This window comes from Leptonychotes weddellii, chromosome 8, assembly GCF_054177405.1.
Source record: "Leptonychotes weddellii isolate Sample4059 chromosome 8, ASM5417740v2, whole genome shotgun sequence".
Taxonomy (NCBI): Eukaryota; Metazoa; Chordata; class Mammalia; order Carnivora; family Phocidae; genus Leptonychotes; species Leptonychotes weddellii.
The window spans coordinates 90236424-90260998 of NC_138376.1; the positions used below are offsets into that span (position 1 = coordinate 90236424).

The 24575-nt window shown below is 42.3% G+C and overlaps 1 protein-coding gene across 3 annotated transcripts in view; it reads left to right on the top strand.

Moving 5' to 3' along the window:
* SLC35F1 (solute carrier family 35 member F1) overlaps positions 1-24575 on the top strand; it is a 368958-nt gene that overhangs the window by 328576 nt on the left and 15807 nt on the right. For all 3 annotated transcript variants that reach the window (XM_081828869.1, XM_081828867.1, XM_081828868.1), the window contains exons 5-7: positions 766-922; positions 3048-3100; positions 10268-10422. In XM_081828869.1, coding sequence (XP_081684995.1) covers positions 766-922; positions 3048-3100; positions 10268-10422 — 365 coding nt within the window. The remainder of the gene's footprint in view (positions 1-765; positions 923-3047; positions 3101-10267; positions 10423-24575) is intronic.

Sequence of the window (24575 nt, forward strand, 5' to 3'; positions counted from 1 at the left end):
TTGGGTACAAGCCCACATGGGCTGCTAACTTCCACTCTCCCTCCCTGGCTTCACACTTCCTAGAGTGGAATTTGCCTAATTATAGGAAATAGCTGGGTGCAGCACTTATTAAAAATTGGACAAACCCAAACCAGCCAAAACTGATTTTAAAACAAATAGATATTTTTATGAAAATAAAAGGAAATATTAATGTAATAGTGAATTGCCTATATTTTCACTCTTACATTACTTCCTTTAGGGGAGTTCAAAGTTTCAACCCATAATCCCTTTCACTCTCGTTTTCTAAGCAAGGACACATTTTGCCCATAGTCAAGATAAAGAGTCTCGACTGCTTCTGTTATAGCTTCTCTCCCTGTAGAGCAGAGGGTGGAAATTCAGACTGATTCTGTTTGTTCTGCACCATGCCTTCTTAAACTGTTGGAAAGCACCCCACAGCAGATAGAACAAGTACATGGATTAGCATATATTCCTAGACATATATATAGACAGAAGACATGGGGCTTTGTAGAGATGATGCAACCTAGAAGCAACTGGTCCCTTTTTTGGGTAAAGGAAGACTTCTGGTTGGGCAGACACAGGCAGCCTTTTTATACCAGAACATATCCGGAGTGCAAGTAAACACACTTGACTGGATCTCCGGTTGGCAAATTACTGGACTTCTGTAAAAACATCAGAATAGAATAGACAAAGGAAGGTCAATTTGCTGGTGCCAGATTCTCATTAAGAAAATTTTAATGAAGCTGCATTTGTGTTTTTGGTTCCTAGGAGAAAATAAGCTGGTAGGGGACCTTCTGGTCTTAGGAGGAGCCACGTTATACGGGATCTCCAACGTCTGGGAAGAATACATCATCCGAACCCTGAGTCGAGTGGAATTTCTGGGGATGATTGGACTCTTCGGGGCTTTTTTCAGTGGAATTCAATTGTGAGTAAAAATAATAAGAAATTCAGACAGTAGAGACTCTAGGGGCTTATTCTAATTATTTTCATTAAGGTACAGTGGGTCTCTTTATTTTATAAAAATCAAGGCTGGAAACCTTTCACTAACCTCCTCCGTGAAACCTGAAAACTCAATATTTTTCTTAGTAAATTTCTTCAAAACTAAAGAAGTTTATTATCAATGATTAGAAAACCACCTAGTGGACTTTGAACACAATTTACAAGAAAACAGTAGAAGTACATTGATTCTCCTAAGCCAGCCAGTGGTTTTACTTAGAGAAGTAGAATAACAAAGTGTAAATGCCATGATTTGATGCGCTTTTGAAAAGGGACATCTGTTTACTAGTGACAACTCCTACTAGAAAACTTATAGTTTAAGTTGGTCCTTTCCTAAGTTTACTCTTTTATTGCCCATGGATTTGCCTGAAGGAACCATATTTCAAATTCATCAATTAGAAGTTTGGTGTTCCTCTTTTCCTTAAACAGATGAAGATGAAACACAGACATTCACCAAGCATCAGAAAGTCCAAAACACCAATTTTGCAATAATCCTGCATTGGAGCATATAAGTCATCACTGACTAGTGCCTCAGAATTGTAGTGAGAATAAGTGTCAGACAAAGCATACTTTTCCATCAATAAAGACCATATGTTTTAGTTTCACGTAAGGGGTGAAGAATGATGGTACGGTCCCCAGTCTAATTTCACCAAATCCTTTTCTACAAAGCAAGTAATTCTAATTTCACCAAATCCCTTTCTGCAAGGCAGGTGCTTTGTAATTGTTTTGGTTCAGTATCTGAAATTATTTATGGAAGATATTTTGGCATCACCTTAAACATGTTTTTTTTTTTTTTAAGATTTTATTTATTTGAGAGAGAGAGTGAGAGAGAGAGAGAGCATGAGAGCGGGGTGAGGGGCAGAGGGAGAAGCAGACTCCCTGCTGAGCAGGGAACCTCATGCGGGGCTCGATCCCAGGACCCTGGGATCATGACCTGAGCTGAAGGCAGACACTTAACGACTGAGCCACCCAGGCGCCCCACCTTAAACATGTTTTGCCAGTAGGCTGTTTCCAAGAATCCTCCAAATTTTGGTATCCCGAGATACAGGGAAAAGCTCCATAGCAAACGAGGCACGAAGATGGGGAAAGACTTTGAAAAGGATTTATTTTTGATTCATTTTGAAAGTGGGATGGCACTTTAAAGCTCCTAAATTTGGTGCTTCAGCTTTGTGAGAGGGAAAGAAATTGCCTGGTTCAACTATTCATGACCAACATTTTGTAGATAGATGGCTCATTTTATGGATTATTATTCCTGAATCCAAAAAACATCATCAGATATCCAGTACTCATTTGCTTCAGTTACAGTCCATTCGAGCTAACGGAGCCCCTCAGTGCCACTGCTGTCAAAATAATAGAAGTGGCCCGTGGCTGTGTATGGCAAATGGGGTGCATTGAGGGTACGCTGCTACCAACATATTTCTGGTGGAGCGGGGCCAGTTTCCCCTCCGGGTCCTCTTAGAGCCGTGGTTCTCAAAGCATGTTTCTCTGGCCAGCAGCACCTGGCACCGCAGGAGAACTTGCCAGAGATGCACATCTATGGGCCCCACCCAGATCTGCTGAACCATGGGATGGGGCACGAGAAACGGTTTCAACAGGCTTTCCAAATGGCTTTTTTGTACCGTAGGGTTTGAGAACCACTGCCCTAGAGAATCCTCAATCAGAAAACTGACTTAAAAAAAAAAACCAAAAAACCTACAACAACAAACCTGGTTAAACCTGCAAGCACAGAAATTTTCCATACCTCACCATTGGCTTTTCGGAACGCATCTAAGCAAGAAGAAATCAAGGCCGCAGGCTGACTCTGGAGAAAAGGCCAGTGGAAGGTTGGAGCGCCACCACGCCCCTGACACATCCTCACCTCTGCTGGCCACACCTTCAGGGGAAACCTCAGGCTGCCAGAGTAGACTTCCCCGTCCCTGGCCCAAGGTTATCTTTGCAATGTGGCTGGTTGTTTCGTGACTTGTATAAATCTGGTAAATGAAAAAAGGAGAAAAAAAAAGAAGTAGGACGCATTATAATCTTGCTCATCAGGTCCGCTTTCTTTGAATTTGCAGAGCCATAATGGAGCACAAGGAGCTGTTAAAGGTGCCCTGGGATTGGCAAATAGGTAAGGAGTTTGCTCACCTAAAAATGCTGTTTTTAGGGATATGTTTGAAGAGTGATACGTGTGGGCATGGGGCACGAACCATGAAAGGATTCAGAACGCAGAGGACAAAGGAAAATGAAATCCCTTGTCATTTTAGGAATTCTTGTACACAGTGAGAGACTAAACTGTGTGATTCATAATGTTTCCTACTTGAGCTTCTGCCCATTATCATCGTCAAGATGCCATTAGTGTAGACACAGAAGTATGTTATTAGGTTAAAGACCAACCAGAAAGAAAAAATGCCCAGAGGCAGTGGTGGGACCTAAATTACAGCAATTTTCTCTAGCCAAGAAACACAAAACCAATGTGATCATTAAAAAGTGGCACTTTAGTAAAGGGGGAAAAAATGAACAAAAAGACATAAAAGAAAACAATGTAATGGGCATTTTGAGCCCATAAAAACCTTTTCAGAAAGGAGGACTTCGCACATAAGAAATGGTTAATTGATCTCCAAGTGGACTTGGTGGAAAATACCAGACATGCTCTGAGCTAGTTAATAGTCATCCAGGGTATCTCAGATTCCACCTGTTTCAAAAATCACTTTTCTCTTAAAAAAAAAAAAAAGGACAAGGATTTAAGATCCTGGGTGATTGCTATAATGATCACACGCAAGCCCTAAAAGGAAATAGCATTTAAAACCTTCTGCCTAGATATCCCTTCAGTGTCTATACCAAGACGCATGGGGGCCAGCAGTGAGCACAGGGCTTGGCTTATAAGGGTGCTTGGAAAATGCTCGCACTGTGAATGTGGGTGCAAGACGAAGCCAGATCGCCCACAGTGAAGCTGGATGCTGGAGCCACCTCCAGCTTATGTGAGTTTTGATGAGATTGACGGCTTCAGTCAAATTCTGCTTCCACCAGCAAGGACAGCAATGACGTAAGCTTCCCGGCACCACTTTACCTACCCCCGACCTGGAAGCATCCAAGGCCAGCTTGCTGCTGACATAATCCCCTCTGAAGGCACCCAGCCAGCTACAGAATCGGGCATGACTCTCCCTGGGGGTTATCGCAAGTGACTTCAAGGGCTGACCAGCTCTTGTGTCTGTCACAGAATCCTGCCATTTATTTTCTTTTGAGTTTTGCTATAGAATGTTACCATTAAATGAAAATCACCAGAGGAGGGGGTGCGGGGTGGAGGGGAGGGGCAGCCGGGAAAGGAAACCAGCTGCAGGTTACAGATGCCTTTGCCTTTGGGACTCTCGGAGCCAGGAAACAAAATGTGACCCATACTTGGTAACACTTCACCTGCAGTGGTATAAGTTCATTCATAGTAATAGTCACAGCAATGATCGAAAATAATTTGTCCTCTAATGATATGGATGTCATGTGCATGTCCACCGAGGTTCTATTCTAATTCAGTGTTAATTAAATGTGGCATCAAAAGGTAGTTTTACTCTTAACTCTCCTATTGTCATTAAACTGTCAGTCCCCTGTGTCCAAGCTGATGGAAGGTGGTATAAAAGGAATACATTATAGAGCCATCAGTTTAATTCCCGGTTGGAAATGAGGCTGAAATGGGCAAGAAAGGAAGCCAGATATTCATCCTTTTCTTTCCAAAGCGTCGATAGGGTTAGGTTTAAGATTTTTTACATGAGGGCTACCTCTGTCCTCGTTACCTCATCCTGACCAACTACACAGTGTCATCGTTTAGCTCAGTTCTGGGCATATAACATTCAGTGAATAAATGTTTACTAAATGAGTGAATGAGTGAATGGCAAGCAAAGGGGATGGGGCCTGTTCTGCCCTCTCTCATCTTTCAAAATACAGACAACAGGGAAGTGGTGGGGCAATAGCGGGAGGTCTAGCCTTGACGATGCTCTTTCTTTCTGGGGACCGAGAGGCAAGGAGATATCAGGTGGGAGTCAGCATCCTCTCTAGCATCCCTGCACTCCTTGGGAAGTCACCCAAGAGTGCCGAGCTCCGATCGCTGTGTCTGGTGGAAAGCTCACAGCGTCTTAGTTAAGAGACCCAAATCTAAGACTCTTCATCTCCCATCATCTGTCAAAGCATTTCTCTGCCTCCCCTTTCTCCACATCAGCAATCCCCCTCACACGGTCTCTTGGACAGCTCATGTGGTTGACATTTTATCAAAGTAAAAAGATTTTTTTTCTACGGAGCAAGTGGGATAATAAATGTATTTATTCCGCGCTTGGAAGGCATTTTTTAAAACAGATTCCATTATTTTCCTATAACACTTGCAAGATCTAGAGAGTAATTCAAAGCAAGAAGACCACCTTTATTTTTGTGTGCTTCATTTCTTTGTTTTACCCTACCCAACAGAGAGCCTGGGTCTGGTTATGTAATCGTTAAATTCGAGCAAAATGTACAACCTAACAGAGCTCAAATGTCCTGTGGAGCAGGTGTGTTCAAATCACCGTCAGAAATCTAATTAATGGCTTCAACATTGCCTTTATCCCATTTACCATATTGTGTTAAAGGACGTGTGAACAAATACAAACTGATGTGAGAGCCAAACTCAAAGGAAAGAAAAAGTGAGCTGTGGACCATCAAGCACAGGGTTGTGGTATGCAGGGGACTCTTCTCGGCCCTTGTGGGGGATGCTCATTTTGGTTTGGATTTTCTCCTGGAGGCCAAAATAAGAGATTTGATCTTTCCCCGCAGATGGAGTAATGGGACGACAGAGCAGGAAGGACCTTAAGTATAATTAAGAACGCACCCTTTTTCCCAAGGCTGAATCAGAGGCCTGGGGAGGTGAGGTCACCAAGGAGGCGCACGGCTGCCTGTGGGGGGGCGGGGATGGGTATGGATGTGCTCTCTCTGAACAAGCCCCGCCCACCTCAGGCCCTTGGCCGACTTAGCCTGATGCATATGGGCTAAGAAGCCATCTTTAAGAATTAAAAATAATGTTTTAAAAATCTAGTATATTCAAAGGAAAGTGAAAGAGCATCAGTGGGATCACAAAGGGATGAGATAAAACATATTCAGCGTACACGGACACACGTGTATATCATATCTATCATATCTAAATGTATATCATAAGTCATACATCATGTATTTGTCATATATATATTATATATAAAATGAGATGCTCATTAGAATCACATCGGCTGCTCCATTAAAGCCCTGCTTCTCTTCATAATAATTAAGTAATATAGATTGGTGGTATGTGCTCAGAATTTAAAGTCTGGCAGCCTGTGTCCTGAGGGTAAGTTACTCAACCTCTGTATGCTGGTTTTTCCTCTTTATTCACATATCTATCTGTTTCTTACCCTTCCTCCGCTCTGCATTTCAGAGGCTGACTCATGCAAACTATACTTTCCAGGCTGTCCTGTTAAGGGGCTTCCAACTAGATTTGGCCAATGGGAGGCAGTAGGAGACTGGAGGGTGGGAGGAAGAAAGAAACCAGGGTGTGTCTCCCTGTTTCTCTCTGTTCAGGGTCAGGTCTCTAGAAATGGTTGCGTGCCCTGTGAGTGATTGATTGTACCTTTGCTGGGCTTTCCCCTTCGGACCCCTGGGAACATGGCCTCCTCCCTGGCTCTCTCTAGTTCCAGGAGTGTGAATAACTTCCTGCTATTGCTAATCTCTGGGGTGCCTCATCATCCCTTTTCCCCTTATCTCCCACTCAAGCACCTTTGTGACTTGTGCCCCATATTAAATATCCTCTATTGAACCTGTGGTATGGACTATTTCTTAACTGATACACTCTATTAGCCTGTTTCCTTCCCTGTATAAAAAGGGTAACAATAGTTATGGTGTTCTATGGTTGTAGATATTAGTTAATGCATCTAAAGTCCATGGCACGTAGCGAGCACACAATCGATATGAACTGATAGTATTCTTTCTCACTTATTTAACTTAAATCTCTTTAGTGCATGAGGACAACAGCTACCAAATGCTGTCTTTTGTGAGAGAGAAAGCATTGCAAAGAAGAAATGGCTACACACATACCTTGTCTATAAAGGTAGTTGTTGCAGCCATTATATAGCTGTCAGTCAAAAACTTACTCTGTTCATTTGTTTGATCACATGGATTGTTTGACTGAAAACCCTGCATGGAGAGCCCATTGAGTCTTCAGATTTATTGCGAACATCCACGAACTAGCTCATGTCCACCTCCGAACAGCACATCAGCAAATTGCACCAACACTGCCTCCCCATTTCAGTGTGATCATGAGTTCATGTGGCTGACTATGCTCTGCTCGAAAAACAGGATGTTCCCACGCAAAAACATTGGTTGACCTAGCAAAGCGGTGAACTGTGATGGCGCAGATATTCCATCCCTGTCCCCCTAAATTTAATTCCTGCAGTTTTTAAAAATAGGCTTAGAGTGTTTAAGCTTGAAGCACCCTGACGTCTCCTGATGAGTAGAGCGAAACTCTGCGGTGGATCTAGTTCTCTCCTCTCCGTGGCTCACCAGTCAGATGGTCACCGCTTCTCTGAGCCCGCTAATTATATATCCAGCTCCTCACTGGACAGATCCTCTGGGGTGATGCGTGAGCGTCTAAAACTAACATGTGCAACACAGAGCTTTTTATTTCCCCTGAAAACCTGTCCTCTCTCCGTTCTCTGCATCTCAGTAAATGGCGCTGTAATTCACCCAGTTTCTAAACTAACCAGTAACTCATGAGAACCCATGGATATCGTTGCTGGCCCCTTTCTCCAGTCTATCATCAGGGCTTGCTGAGTGCCCCCATTCCCAGCCACTCTCCTCCATCTCCACTGCCATCCCAAGCAGAGCCACGAGCCTCTCTTGCCTGGACTAGGACACTGCCCTTCTCGCTGGTCTGCCATCCCTTCTTGGCATAGCAGCCAGAGTCCTCGTGTAAGGATGTGGGTCCAGTGTTAGCCACCGGCCACCAGCTCCTCAATGGCTTCCTCTTACAACTAGAACAAGATGTTGATTTCCTTCCTAGACCTACAGAGCCCTGCATAATCCATCCTCTGCCTAATTTTCCACCCTCATCCCTTCCCACTGCCCCATTCTGTTCATTCTGCACAGATGTCCTGGCCCCTGGCAGCTCCAGGAACACATGAGGCCCTGTCATCAGGGTTTTTCATTTGCAGATCTCCTTGCCTAAAATGTTCTTGCCCTGGCTCCTCCCTGACCATCTCCTTTCAGTCCTTCAGCATTCAGAGGAAATGCCACTTGCACAAAGAAGCATTAGCTAGTCACCCTTAATGAAGCAAGCCCCCTGCCATTCCCTAAAACGAACATTCTTTTCCCCGTCTTAGCATTAAAGCAACCCTAAGGTTCTCCTCTATTCTGTTTTCCATTGCTTTGCTAGCTGAGGGTAGAGTAGGTCCTCAGGGAATACGTGGTTGAATAAATAAGTGAATATAAAACGTCAGATCCCACATGTGAGAGTCTACAGTGTGCCAGGTAAGGTGATGGAAGGGTAGGATTCTGGAGCTTTCGAACTCAATCATATTTAATCTAAATCAGTGATGCAATTAAAAAAAAAAAGGCTCTGGTGCCTGGACTATGTTCTGACCAAGTTTGATTTTTAGTGGAGTTTTAGTAGATTAATTTAAGGATATAGCTTGTTCTTCGTCTTTTAAATCCCAGATTTTTTGAAGGAATACTGAATTAATTTTATGTCTTTTCCTGCATTGATCATAAATTATTTAGTATTGCACTTTTAGTAACTTGGTTAAAAAGAAAATGAATTATAAGTAGCATGAAACCCAATTACAGGAGAATTGACTGTTTTTAGGGAATTAGAACTTGTGATGGAGTCAGAAGCTATCTGATATTACTATGGCAGGATATCCGCAAGAGGACTTGTACTTGACCGAGCAAGGGAAGTGGTTCTTCCAGTTTCCTCTTAGGGCATTTCCACCACACTAGAGGGGGCTGTTGTACTGAGTTTGCTTACTTAATGTTCAGAATAATCTTTTCATATAGATTTGACGTGGCTTTCCTTAAACTGAGAATCAGAAGTGTATAGGATGATGATTTATGCCCTTATATACTTTTCATATGGGAAAACCAAATTTCTCTTTGGAGGAATCACTAGTATTCATAGTCAAAGGACTAGGTGTCCAGTACCTACCAAATCCTCCCCAATTCACAGGATTCAGAAGAAGCAATCATCCCATAGCCCACACTGGACACATTTACTCAAGGATTCCTTTGGAAAGGTTGGATGCTTTTATTATATTAAAATGCCCAAAGATCCACTGCATTATATTACTTATGCTTATTCTTTGCTTTATTTTGTCAAGGTAGAGAATGAGCATTATTTTTGTACATTTGTATTGTATCTCGACCTAGTAAAAGGTAAACCAAATTCTGCATTTAGCCATAAACTCCTGCTTGGGACCCAGCAAAATTATGTACTTATGGAATTAGTACTAGCAATCGTAGATCTAGTTATATTGAGAAAGAATTTTAGAGGATGAGAGGCTGAGCATATAGCATTTTAAGGACTTTTTTCTTAATCTTTCTGTTTTACAACACTTAGTTCTCTGATGGTCTATGAAGCATTTACCTAACGACTTCTAAAACAGCAGAGCCTACGTGTGAGAACCCGCAGTATGCTAGGGAAGGTGATGAGTAAGTAGGACTCTGTTTGTTGGGGTGTAGGACTGAGCAGGATGCACAAATCTGGAAGAAATTCACAGGTCGTCTTGTGCTTGGAGAATGAAGTGGTCTGCCCAAGGCTACCCAGTTAGGATTCCAATTCTGACTTAGTCCACATCTCTGTGATATGTTAGCCCTTCCATCCTGAGGACTATGTAGTTATTCATCACTGTGAGCAATACGTGGAACCCAGTAGTTTTGTTCCCATTTTGCAAACAAAAAAGAGATTTAAAAAAATGCTTTAAAAGACATAGATAGTAAAAGTAGAGTACAGCACCACTGGAAATAGAATTAAGAAGCCTTGATCCCGTGTTCGGACTCTAGCCACTAAGAGGCACTCCTTCCCAGAAAAAGCAAAATATCAGCTATGTGGTGCAAAGCAGAAAGTTCATTTTCCACATGAAGATTTTTACTTTTTATTTTATGTTTTAGCTGTCTATTACCCTAATAAAATCCGTTAGCAGAGTGAAGAAAAACTCCTGTGCGCGAGGTAAACGGTGTGCGCCGGCCCCCTTCTCCCACGCGCTGGGGGTACTCAGAGGCCCCGGAGAAGGCTGTCAGTCACTTCTCTTTCCTCTCCCCTCAGGACTGCTCTACGTTGGCTTTAGCGCCTGCATGTTTGGTCTCTACAGCTTTATGCCAGTCGTCATAAAGAAAACCAGCGCCACTTCGGTCAACCTCTCCCTGCTCACAGCAGATTTGTACAGCCTGTTCTGCGGACTGTTTCTCTTCCACTACAAGGTAAGTTGAGTCAGTGCTCCTCTGTGAAGATAATACTTGGTGGGAAATATCACATATAATGGAAATGCCCTGCAGTAGAATGCCCCTTTTGTGTAGACAAGTGGGAGTGCAACTCTGTGTGCTCACCCCGGCCGTCCCCCCCTCCCACCCACCGCCGCCCCGGGATCTGGGTATTCACATTTCCACTGGAACACAGAGGCAACATTTTGTCACAAGAGACCAGTAACTACAGGCCCTTGAAAGGGAAAAAGATAAGGGAAGGGCTTTTGGATGGTGGGAGACAGTTTTTTCTGATACCATTCACCCCAGAAGCTTACTCTTTTTCCAACCTAAAGCTAGGAAGATTTGTACAATTCCCAAACTAGAACCACAAAATGGATTCTACCAAAGGCACTCGCAGGGTACATTCTCATTGGAGCAAAGATCCAGTGCCTGCAATTTCTGTTTTGCAGATATTTTCATAGCAGGCATGAATGGGAAATGCTAATGCACTCGAAATATTGTTTCTTCACCGAAAGATTAGGGCTTGGAGTAAATGAATGCAGAGAACTTGTGAAACATTTACAGTTCAGATATCAGCCCAAGGAAAAGAAGGAAGTGTTCGGTCTAAAGATAGCAGTCTCTTCAAATGTAAGACGACCCACACGCTCACCCATGGCAGGCAGGACTCATCCGTTACGGCTCACTGAAGTCAGATGCCATCTTGTAAACACCGCACTGACTTCAGACATTAACAATTGATTAGGATTGGTATAGGAGAAGAGACCCATTTCCCATTCCTTAACTAGTCCTATAAGATAGGGGTCAGCGAGGACTATGACCAGGGTGAAAAAGGACGAGTATGAAATATCCAAACCAGATAAGCCCAAACTAGGACAGGGAAAGAAGAGAGGCAGAAGAAAGAGATACTATTCCAACCATTTCTAGCCAAGGGCTTCATCAGTGATGTTACAGTTAACACCACCAGCCCACGGGTGTGGCCAGCTGATGGTGCCTCTCGGTGGGCAGGGCATCTTCAACCAGGTCAAACTGGGTTGGAGGTTCCCTGAGAAGTGCGGAGCTAGAGGGAGTATGTACTTGAGATGACCCGAGGCAAAGCAGCGGAAGTGAATAATCGGAAATATGACTGGATAAGCCAAAGTCATAGCCAAGAACCAGACTAAGTAGGGCAGGCAGGGGTGGAAAAGCGGTCACAAATGAGGTTAGCAGAGATGACCAGAAGCAGATCTGGAAGACGAGAGGTGGAGAAAATGGCCATGGCAGAAGACAGGGATAAGGTGGCCAGTCCCTATTTTACAAGGAGCCCTGTGCCCAGTGTGGTGGCCAAAATGACAGCTGAAAGAAACTGTGTAGGACTGGACAGCCTTTATACATCGTTTTTGATTGGTTTTGTCTAGATGGTCCCATCTCTATCTCCTGAGCACACCCTGGTCCTCACTAGGGCAGAAAGAAAAGTCACAGCACATTCCCCCATTGCTCCCCGCTGCACAGCTGGGAGGACCAGCTTCCCTGAGAAGCCCCCGGCAACACACCCAGCTCTTTTCCAGAGCCCTGATCTTATGGTATGGCACGGTGGCCGTCATTTTTCTTCTCTACGGTCAGGCATCCACAGCTAGTGTGTTCCCAAGTGTGACTTGGATTGCCAGCAGTGATTCCTGTGGTTGTTTCGATAAGCTCCTGAACTAGACAGATCTCCTGAATCCTCCCTAAGGAAAGATGACTGGAACCTTTTCTGACTGAGGATCGCAGGTGCTTCTCGAGCAGCCAAGATCCAGTCCGGCCCTCAGCGTTCCTCATGGCAGCTCCTTTCCCCAGAGGGACTGGCTCACCCTTCAGATCCATGGGCCACACCTCTGAGCCACAGAACCGGGTTCTGGGGATGTGTCTGGGGAAGTCTGCACTATTACTAGGCTCCCCTGTGAAGCCGATGTTCTCTGACAGCTGGGAGGGACACCTGAAGAGCGCCCATTCCTATTGGAGTGTCTCTCCTTACGCTTGCACTGACTTCTGGTTAGACCTGGGGATCTCCCCGTGAACGAGCGTCAGTTCTAACTCTCCGCCATCCATCTTCCCCTCCCAGGCTTTGTGGGTTACTACTTACTTAGGATAAGGAAGTTTGCTGAAGAGGAAGCCATGTAGTAATCCTTCATCATGCCATCAGAAGGGAGGCTGTGTTCGCTGAAAATTGGAGGTGTCATGGCTGTTTTTATTTCTTAAAGCAATGTTTCACTATATACATATATTGTGTTGCTATCTAACAGATAGATTTCTTTAATGCAACAATGGATTCAACACAATAAGTATTTTCTCTAGTTAAAATTGATTCCTATTGTCTTTTTTTAAATTAAACTTTCAAGATAATAATAGATTCACATGCAGTTTTAAGAAATAATACAGGGAGATCCCCATTTGCCCTTTACCTAGTTTCCCCCATTGGTAACATCTTGCAAAACTATAGCACAACGTCAGGATATGAACACCGAGGCCATGAGCACACAGAGCATGTTCACCCCCATGAGGGCTCACGTTGCCTTTCATAGCCGTACCTACCTGCCTCTCACCCACCTCCGTAATGCTGCAAAGCCTCGCTTCTGTTCTCCATCTCTCTAAATTTGTCACTTCAAGGATGGTATGTACAGTATATAACCTTTTGGGTTTGACTTTTTTCACTCAGCATAATTCTCTAGAGATTCATACAGATTGTTTCGTATGTCAGTGGCCCATTCCTGTTTATTGCTGAGCACTATTCAATGATACGGATGTACCACGATTTATTTAACCACTCCCTCAGTGAAGGACATCTGGGTTTTCTCTACTGGGGGCTATCACAAATAAAGCTGCTCTGAACATTTATGTACAGGTTCTTCCATGAACAGTTTTCACTCTGAAATAAACACCCAAGAGTCCAATTGCCAGGCATATGGTCGTAACATGTTTAGTTTTATAAGAAACTGCCAGACTGCTTTCCAGAGTGGTCTGTTGTCTTTTATTAGAAATACATATTCATCGTGAGAAAGTCAGAAAATACAGATAAGTACTGTTACACGTTGGTATGATTTTATAGTATATATGTTAATTTTATGGTAACCAATGTTACAATATAGACAATGCTCTACTTCTTTCCCTTCACTCTCAGTGTACTTACAGTTGACTCCTCACCTCTTAGTTCTTGAATAAACACGGCCTTGTAGTGTTCTTTAATTGTTTGATGAACAATGGTATTTATTATCTGCAAAAAAATAAGTTAAATACTCAAATCTAAAAATTAAAAAAAAAACAACTTCCCTTTGCCTATTTTCTTAAAGAATCTTCCAAGCAGTGCTTGAATTTGCAGTCAAATAGTCATTGTTTAGAAAATCCAGTATTTTTTTTTCTGGGATCCAGCTTGCCTGCCTCTGAAATTGGCCTTGGGCTTCCCAGAGATGGGAGGCGCTCTAGAGCTGGGGAGAAGGGTGGGTCTGAGTGGCTTGTAGGTTTCCCACTACAGCCAGATGGGCCATCTCAGAAAATTGATTTTTAAATAATGCTTATTGAAGGTACCTTTATCATTATGAGCAGTTTCTAGTCAATGGAAAAATCATGGCAAATTTTACAAAATTCAAAAATGGTGATGTCAGGGGATGGAGTGTGTGTGTGTGTGTTTAGGGATGGGGAAAAGGTGGTTATATTTTCATGTGTCTTCTTTGAAGAAACGTCTATTTAAATTTCTTGCCCATTTTAATTTGGTAATTTGTTTTTTAATCATTGTAATATTTCTTTATATGCTGGGTGGTATACACCTATCAGATATATGATGTGTAAATATTTTCTCCCACTCGGTGGTTGCTTTTTATTTTCTTGTTAGTTTCCTTGGAAGCATAAAAGTTTTTAATTTTGATGAAGTTCAATTTATCAATCTGGTTATACTTTTTAAGACATGAAAGGAACCAGGCCAAATCCCACCATGGACCCCAGGGCCACCAAGTCTTCCCTGGTGGTCCCCAACAATGCCCTTGTCCAGGGCTGCTCAGTAGTGATTGCCAGTTACCTCAAATTGCCTGCTCTGAGGGGATGGATGAAAATCACAGCCTAAGGAAGAGAAAATCCAGTTCAGGGAGGGTGACTTTAACTATGTAAAGAGCGTAGTGGGGAAGAGAGTTTAAGCCAGTGACCCTCAACCTCGGCTGCACATGGGAATCACCTGAGAGTTTTAAGAATACTGGTGCTTGGGTCCCACTCCCACTGATTCTGATTTAGGCAGTCTGCAGTACAGCCTGGGCTTGAGATTTCTAAAGGCTCCCTAGATGATCCTATTATGCAGCTGCAGGCATGTGGACCTAGGACCAAAGGGTGAAGATTATAAGATTATGGCTAACTATAAAGAAATCTTGTTAGCATTTAGTCATCCGAAAGTGGAATTGACTGTCTTGGGAGTTCTTTTCGCTGAAGGAAGCTGGACAAGAATGTGAGAGGAACAATGTGGAGGGGCCTCCCCCTTCAGTACTGAGGATTGACCGGGGACCTCTGAGATCTCATTTGGTTTTACTACAGTCTGCACATATAGTTTATTCCTTCACTTAATCATGATGCCTTTACTCTAAATAACCTTCTGGTTGGGTTATAAATATCTGCAAGTTGAAAGGGGAGGGCTATTTGCTCACGGATGTTGCTTACCCAGGCAGAACTAAATGATTAAATGAACCTCTCCTGCCCAACACTGATTATTTGCTTTTTCTCACTTTCCACCCATGGCAAAAAAATCCTTTCCCTTCCTCACCCATCAGTCCACTGTCTGCACCTTCTCTGCCTCTTTTGAGTGCTGATTGCCGTGCTGACTGGACAATGAAGCCCCACGTCCCAAGGAGGCAAATGACTGGATCCTGCATTAGACGCCCTGCATGGTGTAGTGCTCTCACAAACTCTCTTTTACAAGACTTTTGAGAATTGGTTATATATTTCTGTTCTTATTACCCGACAACAGTATTGAATCCAGAACACTAAATCCATAGCAATCCATGGAAGGTATAGGAAATTAGCTTTTTTTTTTTTTTTTAAAGATTTTTATTTATTTATTTGACAGAGAGAGAGAGAGAGAGGGAACACAAGCAGGGGGGAGTGGGAGTGGGAGAAGCAGGCTTCCCACTGAGCAGGGAGCCCGACGTGGGGCTCGATCCCAGGACCCTGGGATCATGACCTGAGCCAAAGGCAGACGCTCAATGACTGAGCCACCCAGGCGCCCCGGAAATTAGCTTTATTGGGCCTCAGAGATCCCCCAAAACCAAACCCAGGAAGGGATTTCCATGAGAGCTTTACAATTTGATGGTGTGTTGGCTTTTCAAGGTTAAAGCTCGATCAGTTATGAACTCTATCCCCTTATATTTATTGTACAAACAGGACACTTTTGAAATAGAAAGGATTCGATTCCTATGGCTGCTCAAACGAATTACTACATAGTTAGTGACTTACACCAACAAAGATTTATTATCTTACAGCATTGGAGGTCAGAAATCTCACTGGGCTAAAATTGTGGAGAGCTGTGTGGCTTCTGGAGGCTCTAGAGGAGAATCTGTTTCCTTGCACTTTCCAGCTTCTAGAGGCAGTCTGCTGTCCTTGGCTCGTAGCCCCTTCCTCAATCTGGAAAGCCAGCAGGATAGCATCTTCAAATCTGACCCTGTGGGAGAATCTGGGGCCTACCCAGATCATCAAGGATAATCTCTCCAGCTCCTTGATTCAATCACATCTGCAGAGTCCCTTTTACCACATGGAGTAACGTATCCAGAGGAGCCAGAGATTAGGATGTGAAGGGGGCCATTATTCCACCTACCACAAGAAGAGTATTAATTAACTCAAGTATTAATTAACTCAAGACAAGTGAGGGAACACTGGCACCAAGCCGGGCCGGCTGGTAGGTTGCTGTGCTCTTTAGAAGCTGCATCTGGTCAATGAAGACACGTTCTCCACCTAGACAGACACTGTGCTCTGTTGAATTTCCCGACTGATTTTTAAAGTCATTCTGGTTACGTGCTCATATGTGACTTTAGCAAAGAGAACACTCAGTCATGCGCGGAGGAAAAGGATTGGGGCGGGAGGGCCACTGGATGTCTCTTGGGTGAAGTATGAATTCAGCAGCCTGGGGTGACAGAGCACAGCCTGCCAAGTCAAAGGAGCCTAGATTTAAAGTGTGGCTTCTTTTTAGTCTTTAATTACTTTGGGACAGTTATTTATTCTTTCCCAACTTCAAGGTGATAAGACCTACCTTATGGAGTTTTTGAAGGGAGTAGATAATGTAAAATGGCGACCAGTCTTGATGTGTTTCTCTGATTAAATGTATGTCTCAGAATAAATCTGAGGCAGTAATCCCTGCCTCATTCCATTTTTAAGATACTAACTTATTTTAAGATTTTATAACTAGGTGTAGCTTTTAACAATTTTTTGTGAGTTTTTCTCTTACTCCTTGTTGGAAAAGGCAAAACTGGGTCTCATGCATACAAATTTAGAAAATATTATATCCATCATTTTCAGCTGAATTCCTTGATTCCCTCATTGCTTACAATAGAATTTTTAGGTGATAGCCATAAATACAAAGCTTTTGAGGGCTGTTAAAATAAAATGCCAATAAATTCTTTTACAATATGCCATCATATGCTGAACATTCTTCAGGAAAATAGCAGCCAATGTTGAATATGCAGAATATTCCCTTTTGCTTGACATTTAAAATAGAAAATGGCTTACTTCACACATTTTGCTATTACTTTTCCAAGGCTTAATACTGCCACAGAATAGCTATAATAAAGTTGAGAGTAATTTCATAAGAAGCTGTTATTTTTGTAGCTGTATCAAAATAAACATGAAATTGATAGAAAAGAAATGAACATCGTAAGTTCTCTCCAAGTTCCCTTTAAACTCTCCCCCTAGACCACTGGCTTATATGGTTCCCCACACTGAGCAGCCTGAAACCACAGGTGATCTTGTTGGAAGAGTAACATTTTAGGAAAGTAAGGGCTCCATAAAAACTTATACTCTTAACATCGGGAAAATATTTTTATCATCCAAACATTCACTAAAAAAAGGGGAGAGGGGCGCCTGGGTGGCTCAGTCGTTAAGCGTCTGCCTTTGGCTCAGGTCATGATCCCAGGGTCCTGGGATCGAGCCCCACATCGGGCTCCCTGCTCAGCAGGAAGCCTGCTTCTCCCTCTCCCGCTCCCCCTGCTTGTGTTCCTGCTCTCTCTATCTCTTTCTCTGTCAAATAAATAAATAAAAATCTTTAAAAAAAAAAAAAAGGGGGAGAGAGAAATTTCAAAATCCTGTGTCCAACGAGTCTACTTCAACTATTCTGGGTAATGTGATTCATGTGAATTTTTTAGAATTTCATCTGTATGTGTTCATTCGACAACATGCTGCATGATTTAGCCTCATCTTTATACCCGATAAATTTTTTATAATTGCTGTGAGTTGTTTTTGACAAGTAATCATAAAAGTTTCGTACATTGTCAGCTACCTATTCTAGCAATCCAGATTACATTCTCGGAGGACAGGTGTAGAGTCTCATGATCCTCCCTGACCCCATCTGTCAGCCACTAAAAATTTCATCCTACAAGTGCCAGTTTCTCTTACTGGTTTTGTTGTTCATACTGTTGTTGTTGTTGTTATAAGAGATTTGGCAAGAAAAGTTTAATACCCTGGATGTGGGGGATAATTTAATAACATATGATTATACACAAAATTTAAAAGAACTTCATTCAGCAAATATTTATTTATTCTCTGCCTGCTATGTGCCAGGCACTGTTTTGGTGCTCAACTTTTCATTTATAAATAAAGATGACAAGAACACCCAAAATCACCAGGTGGATTAATGCAAAGGCTAGGATTCCAAGCCAATGAAACTTGAATAGACCAGCCATCTCAAGCATCCTGAACATCTGAGTGCCAATGCCAGAGAGTTTGCAGAGATTGCGTTAACAGTGGAATCTTTCATTAGCTGTGGATCAGAATCTGGAGCCAAGCAACCGTGTTGATCCTCTGCAGTGCTGAGCAATTTGAGTAATGGAACTGCACTTGAAAAGCCAGGTCAGGCAGCCTCAGCCTGTGGCAGCCGCTGAGCATAAAAGCAATAGTGCACATCTTCCTTACAAAAATACCCTCATAAGCAGCTTGCTGTATTTCTTTTTGTAAGAATGGTATCTTCAAACGCTATGATTTTTAAGTTTATAGTACTAAAATATGATTATAAATGGGAGGTTTTTAAATTAGTACTTAGCCTTTTGACTCTTTTTATATTTTTTTATTTTTTTTAAAGATTTTATTTATTTATTTGACAGAGAGAGACACAGCAAGAGAGGGAACACAAGCAGGGGGAGTGGGAGAGGGAGAAGCAGACTCCCCATGGAGCAGGGAGCCCAATGTGGGGCTCGATCCCAGGACCCTGGGATCATGACCTGAGCCGAAGGCAGACGCTTAACGACTGAGCCACCCAGGCACCCCATCTTTTTATATATTTTAAACTGTCACTGGTGAGTAGGGAATTGGAGAAATTGGCATCACTGAGGCCCCAAAGCATTTCACATGAAATACCGAGGTGATAGAGCAATGGATGTTTGAACTTGGTTTCCCCCTGCCTGGGAACTCAGTACAGTGTCTTTTGAAATCACCATCTTTCTTTCTTTTTTTTTAAAAGATTTTATTTATTTATTTGACACAGAGAGAGAGAGATAACAAGAGCAGGAGCACAAGCAGTGGGGAGCGGGAGAGGGAGAAGCAGGCTTCCCGTGGAACAGGGAGCCCGATGTGGGGCTCGATCCCAGGACCCTGGGATCATGACCTGAGCCAAAGGTGGACACCCAACAACTGAGCCACCCAGGCGTCCCAAGATGGCCATCTTTCTAAATTAGTTAGGGTAAGTGTTGCTAGCTTCTCTGGGTGGGAGAGAGTGCTTCTCATGCAGCCATTCAGAAACCCAGACTCCTTCCATCTTGTGGCTCTGCCATCCTCGCGGGTAGGGATTAACAAACCGTGATCTGTGAGCCAGCCCCTTTTTTTGTCAAATATAGTTTTATTGGAGTGCACCTGTGCCCATTTCTTTATATATTAACCACAGCTGCTGTTGCTCTACAGCAATAGCTTTGAGTAGTTGTTACAGAGACCGCGTGACCCACGTGCCTAAAATATTTACTATCTAGCCCTTTAAGAAAAAATTTGCCAGCCCCTGAGCTAGGTTTTTGGAGTCCTTTGCAGGGCTATCTGTTGAGACAACTTGGAGACTTTTATGGCTGTGTCTAGAGTAGTATACATAACCTCCTCCTTGTTCTTTTGGCCAGAACTCTGGCACATGGCCACACCTGATTGCAAGGGAGGCTGGGAAATGTAGTCAAGCTGTTTGTAGAGGAAGAAAAGAAAATAGGTTTAGTGAACACATAGCCAATCTCTGCCACCTTAGCAATTTCCATTTGCTAGAAGTTTTGGAAGGATTAGAGAAATTGGGGATAAACTGTGAGGCAAGTCCAGACCGGTGGCCAGAAGTCAAAACTCCTTTTACGTAAATCTATTCATAAACTCCACATGACAAACAAATACTGTGAACTCACATCATCAGGACAAGCTGTAAGGGAAAATGGAATGAGCTAGAGGAGTTGCAGAAGTTTCAAATGAAAGGCTTGTGGTTGCCCTGGAGTGTGGCCAGGAAAAACCAGCTAGTTGTCTCCCAGGAGAATGCACGGGATGTGTTTTTCACCAGGTGCACAGCCCAACCCCTCCTGCATACTCAGACACCCAATTTTGTCACCAGACCTATGTGTGTCTGTCTCCCGTGGACTAGAATGTTAATGACACAAGTTCACAGAAATCAGAGCATCAGCTTGCTGAGATAAAGAACAAAGGTTGGCTCAAACATGAAGGCTGAAGCAGAGCCACCACTCTGCACATCTTCAGGGGCTCCCATGGATGGAAAACTTGTCAACTCTCTATTTAAAGTGTTGAGAGTTTTTATGTACTGCCTTCTATGAAAGGGAATACCGTCCCTCCTTTATTTCCTGACTTCTTTGTACTGTTTTCATATTATCAATGATTTTAATAGTTAATTTTTATCAATACAATCCCTAGGCGTTTTAAGCCCATTTCCCTGAAATGTAGGTTCTTCTTTTCTGAATTCTTTATTTTGCTTTACTCTTATTTGGCTGGGTTTCATACATCGTCAGGAAGTAATGTATGGTTGTACAGGCTGTCCACAGTGCAATTTGCCCATCTTTAGGGAATATTTTCATGCAGATGGTAGTCAAGTGCCCTGAAGAAAGGAAGACTTCATAGTCACTGGAAAAATGCCATCGGGCTGGTGGTGGGTCTGTCCGGAAAAGTTCAGAGGGGCTGTTATCTTCCAAGTCTTTGCTTCCTTGAAAACATTTCTTATATGTATTTGTATTCAAAGGATAATTTTCCTAGGTTACATTTTCTTTTTCTCAGAACTTTATAGTTACTGGGATTTGTTTTGTTTTTTGAAAAATTGAGCATTGCCCCCAGTCCTTTTCAATCTCTTGAGTTACTGGATTTTATCATTCAGCAGTTTGGGGGTTTTCCCAAAAAGAGCCCACAGGTGTCACATCTCTGGGCTCTTCTTGTTTGGGAATATCTCTGATGTCTTTACACTTGTAGGTCAGCTTAGTCTATGACCTGTCCCACTCCCAGGGGTGCAATTCCTTGGTAGCCTTGAACTGCCCCCCCCAGTTCACTAAAGAGCCCCAGATAATGGTGGATTCCAATCCTCTCCCACCCCGCCTCCTTGAGAATATGAGGAAGTAGGAAAGTGTTTTTGTTCCTGAGAATGTTTCCTTGATTTTTTCCTGAGTTTGCTTAATCACCACTTAACCTACTCTCTCCAAATTAGAGATCTGAAAGTATATTCACCAAAATGTGAACATGAGTCCAAGGATAGACAGAATGGCAGAGTTGTCACATGCCTGAGTCCAAGCTCCAGAGTCAGACCCCCCCGGGTGTTAATTTCAGCTCACTCTCTAGCAAGGGGTTCCTAGCTTTTCTGTGCTATGGGTCCCTTTGTTGGTCTGGTAAGCCTAGAGAGATCCCTTTCACAGTGTTTTTAAATATCTAAAATAAAATACGTAGCATTACAAAGCAGGCTGATTATATTAAAATAAAGTTTTCAAGATATTTTTAAATGGGATGATATAGTAGTATCCAAATCATGGCATCTAAAAGCACACCTGATAACTACTGTCATTTCAAAACAGTGATGAGTACAGATCTGGAAAGTCTGCAGCAATTGTAATGTGATATGAAAATATATGTGATTTCTATTGGCTAAAAGTCTAAGATACTGCTAATACTAATGGAGCTCATCGCTTACGTGTATCATGAAGAAATGCTAAATGTCAGTTAGAGGTCAGTGAAAATAAAAATCCTGGGTTTATGCCTAGGTTTACAGCACCCCCGAATTCAGTACAGGAACCCCTGATGCTACCAGTTACACAGCCTTGTGCAAAAATTACTTAACTTCTCTCGCCTGTAGTTTCTCCATCAGCAAGTGGGGGTCTAATAGTAGATACAGTGTAACTAGCCGCATCAGGGCTCCCTGTATAGAAATGAATATAGGAATGTAAATCACTTACCGCAGTGTCTGGCACAGTGAATGCTCAACAAATGCCATTATTAAGGAAGGTAGAACTTTGAGTGCTTATATTTTATGTTCTGCACCCTTTTAAGTATTGCATAAATTATGTATTGGTGAAACAATACGCATATATTATTTTTATAATCATAAAACAATAAAGTTATTTTTACTTTGAAAATATATAAAGTGAGCAATCCCATCAAATCAAAAGGGGTCTAAATACATATCTCTGCCATTGAAAAATGGGACCAAATTGCACCCAGACACTGATTAGGAGGTTCTAAGTGCTTTACTCTCAGTTTTAATGGACAAACAGGAGCACAAAGGGAAGGTGCTTCTTTGTGTCTGTTTTCCTCATTATTTTCACATAACCAAAACTCTTCGCTCATTATATTGCTAAGCACTAACTTAGTCATAAGCCTGGTCTCTGTCTCATTTAAGTCTTTTTGGGGATGTGGTTTTATTTTAAGAATAAATACATTGTGAACCATTGTATGGAATCTCAAATTTAGCAAGGTCACTCAGTTGAACTTGAATGGAAATTTGGTGAGCGCTTTCACATTCAGGTCCTTCTTGATGCTGCACAGAACCAGACATTAATGTGCAGGAGAGAGGCTGCCTCCCATTGCTCTGTGGGGATTTGTCTCAGCAGTTATTGATTGCCTTGGTATTTCCTTTGTGTACTAACCAGTCCTACCTTTAGATAAAAGGACTGACCTTATGTAAGAAGTAAGTAGTAAGCTCGGGATGACAGAGGCAGAGCATGTCTCCTTCCCTGCTGGATCCCTGACATCTAGTACAGTGCCTGGCACAGTAAGTGTTTGGCAATGATTTATTCAATGAAAGGCTTATCTCTACAAGAAACGTTAAAGGTTAAACTTTAGTTTTCAAGGCTGAACATTATCTAGGAATGTTCACATAAGAAGCAAAAAAGCTGTTGATTGATATGGACGCTTTACATCTCAAGTTGATGCAACCAGCTGAAAAGTAAAAAAAAAAAAAAGAGATTCCACAATAGCAAGCCACTACTTTGATTCATTCTTTGGTTGAATTGATGGAGTGCTCAGAGAAAAACCAGTTCAATGTCATAGTAGCTATTACAGTATCATGGGGGAGTGCGAGAGTGGAGCTCACATCAGGGGTGGAAAACTTGCTGAGAAATTTATTCTATTCATAGGAAAAATCATATCTAACATTCAGATTTATTATTCATAAGTCATTCCACAGTGAAATTGTGAACTGAGTCATTATCACATACTATATTTCCATGTCTATATTTATATTATTGATGTGTCTACACGCACAGAGGTCAGCAAACTGGTCTGTAAGAGATCAGATGGTACGTATTTCAGGCTTTACAAGCCAAGCAGCCTCTGTCACAGCTACTCAGCACTGCTATGGACATGGCTCTCTTCCAGTAAAACTTTACAAAACCAGGCAGCTGCCGGATTTGTTAGCTGACTGACCCCCAATGTAAACTACACCTGTCCTTGCAGACTTTTCACTAATCTTCAGCCCCAGGAAACAGCCATTTCCTCTGCAAAGTGCGTCACTAGTAAAGCTGCTGAGAGCTCTACACAAAACGTTACAAATCTCTTTGCACTTCAAATGTACAGACTTGCTCTTACGGCTAATTATAATAATTTCTACCTCACTTTAGAGTAAATGCTGTATGTGCCTTCTGTTTTGGTTCTTGGTGGCGTGGAAGGCCATATCTGTTAGGTTTGTGATAAGGATATCCATGGCATGCGTGCAGTCCAGAGAAATGTCTTCAGTGTTTTGCTTTATCGTTTTCATTTTACATAGAGGAATGAGTGGGGTGCCAATGCAAAGCAGTAGCCTGGAGCGAAGATGTAAAAGGGAAGGGATATTAAAGTCATCACTTACCGAGCAGGATGGAGCAAAGGCATCTGTAGACATCGAGTGAATTCCAAAAGTCGTATGCATAGAGTGTACCTCAGAAAGACCAGCAATATCAGATCAGGACAATAATATTATCAAATTAACTTTCCCAGAATCACGTGTCCAGAAAAAAGAGGCCCTTATACACACAAGCTAGTTTGACAGTAAAGGAAGGTATTTCAAGTGACCAATCTCTCTACAGTTTGGTGATACCTCACCGTTCCCATCTCCCTCAAAATTATAGAGAGAGACATCATAGATGGGTCATGGATGCCAAATTGAGGGGACACCTCTAGATTCTGATTTTTTAAAAACATGTTTATATAGTAGTAACCCAAAGTTCAAATGTTTTTAAGTCTTAAGACATTAGATCATTTTATTTTTATAACAAGTACAAAATTTAATTTAAGGGGGGAATAAGAAACTAACTGTTGTTGAATGTCTGTCACATTTTTGATAGCACACCATGGATTTTGAAGATTAGACAACACTGTGGAAATGTAGTGATAATGATGTTGTAAGATTTTATTATGGAATAACCAAATATTCTGGGCCCAAGGCCAATACTTCTTAGTGATATTCTGGAATTGGGAAGTGAGTCTTGAGGTTTATTTAAGCAAAGGTGGCAGCTATTCATCAGGTACCCAAATTTTTATTT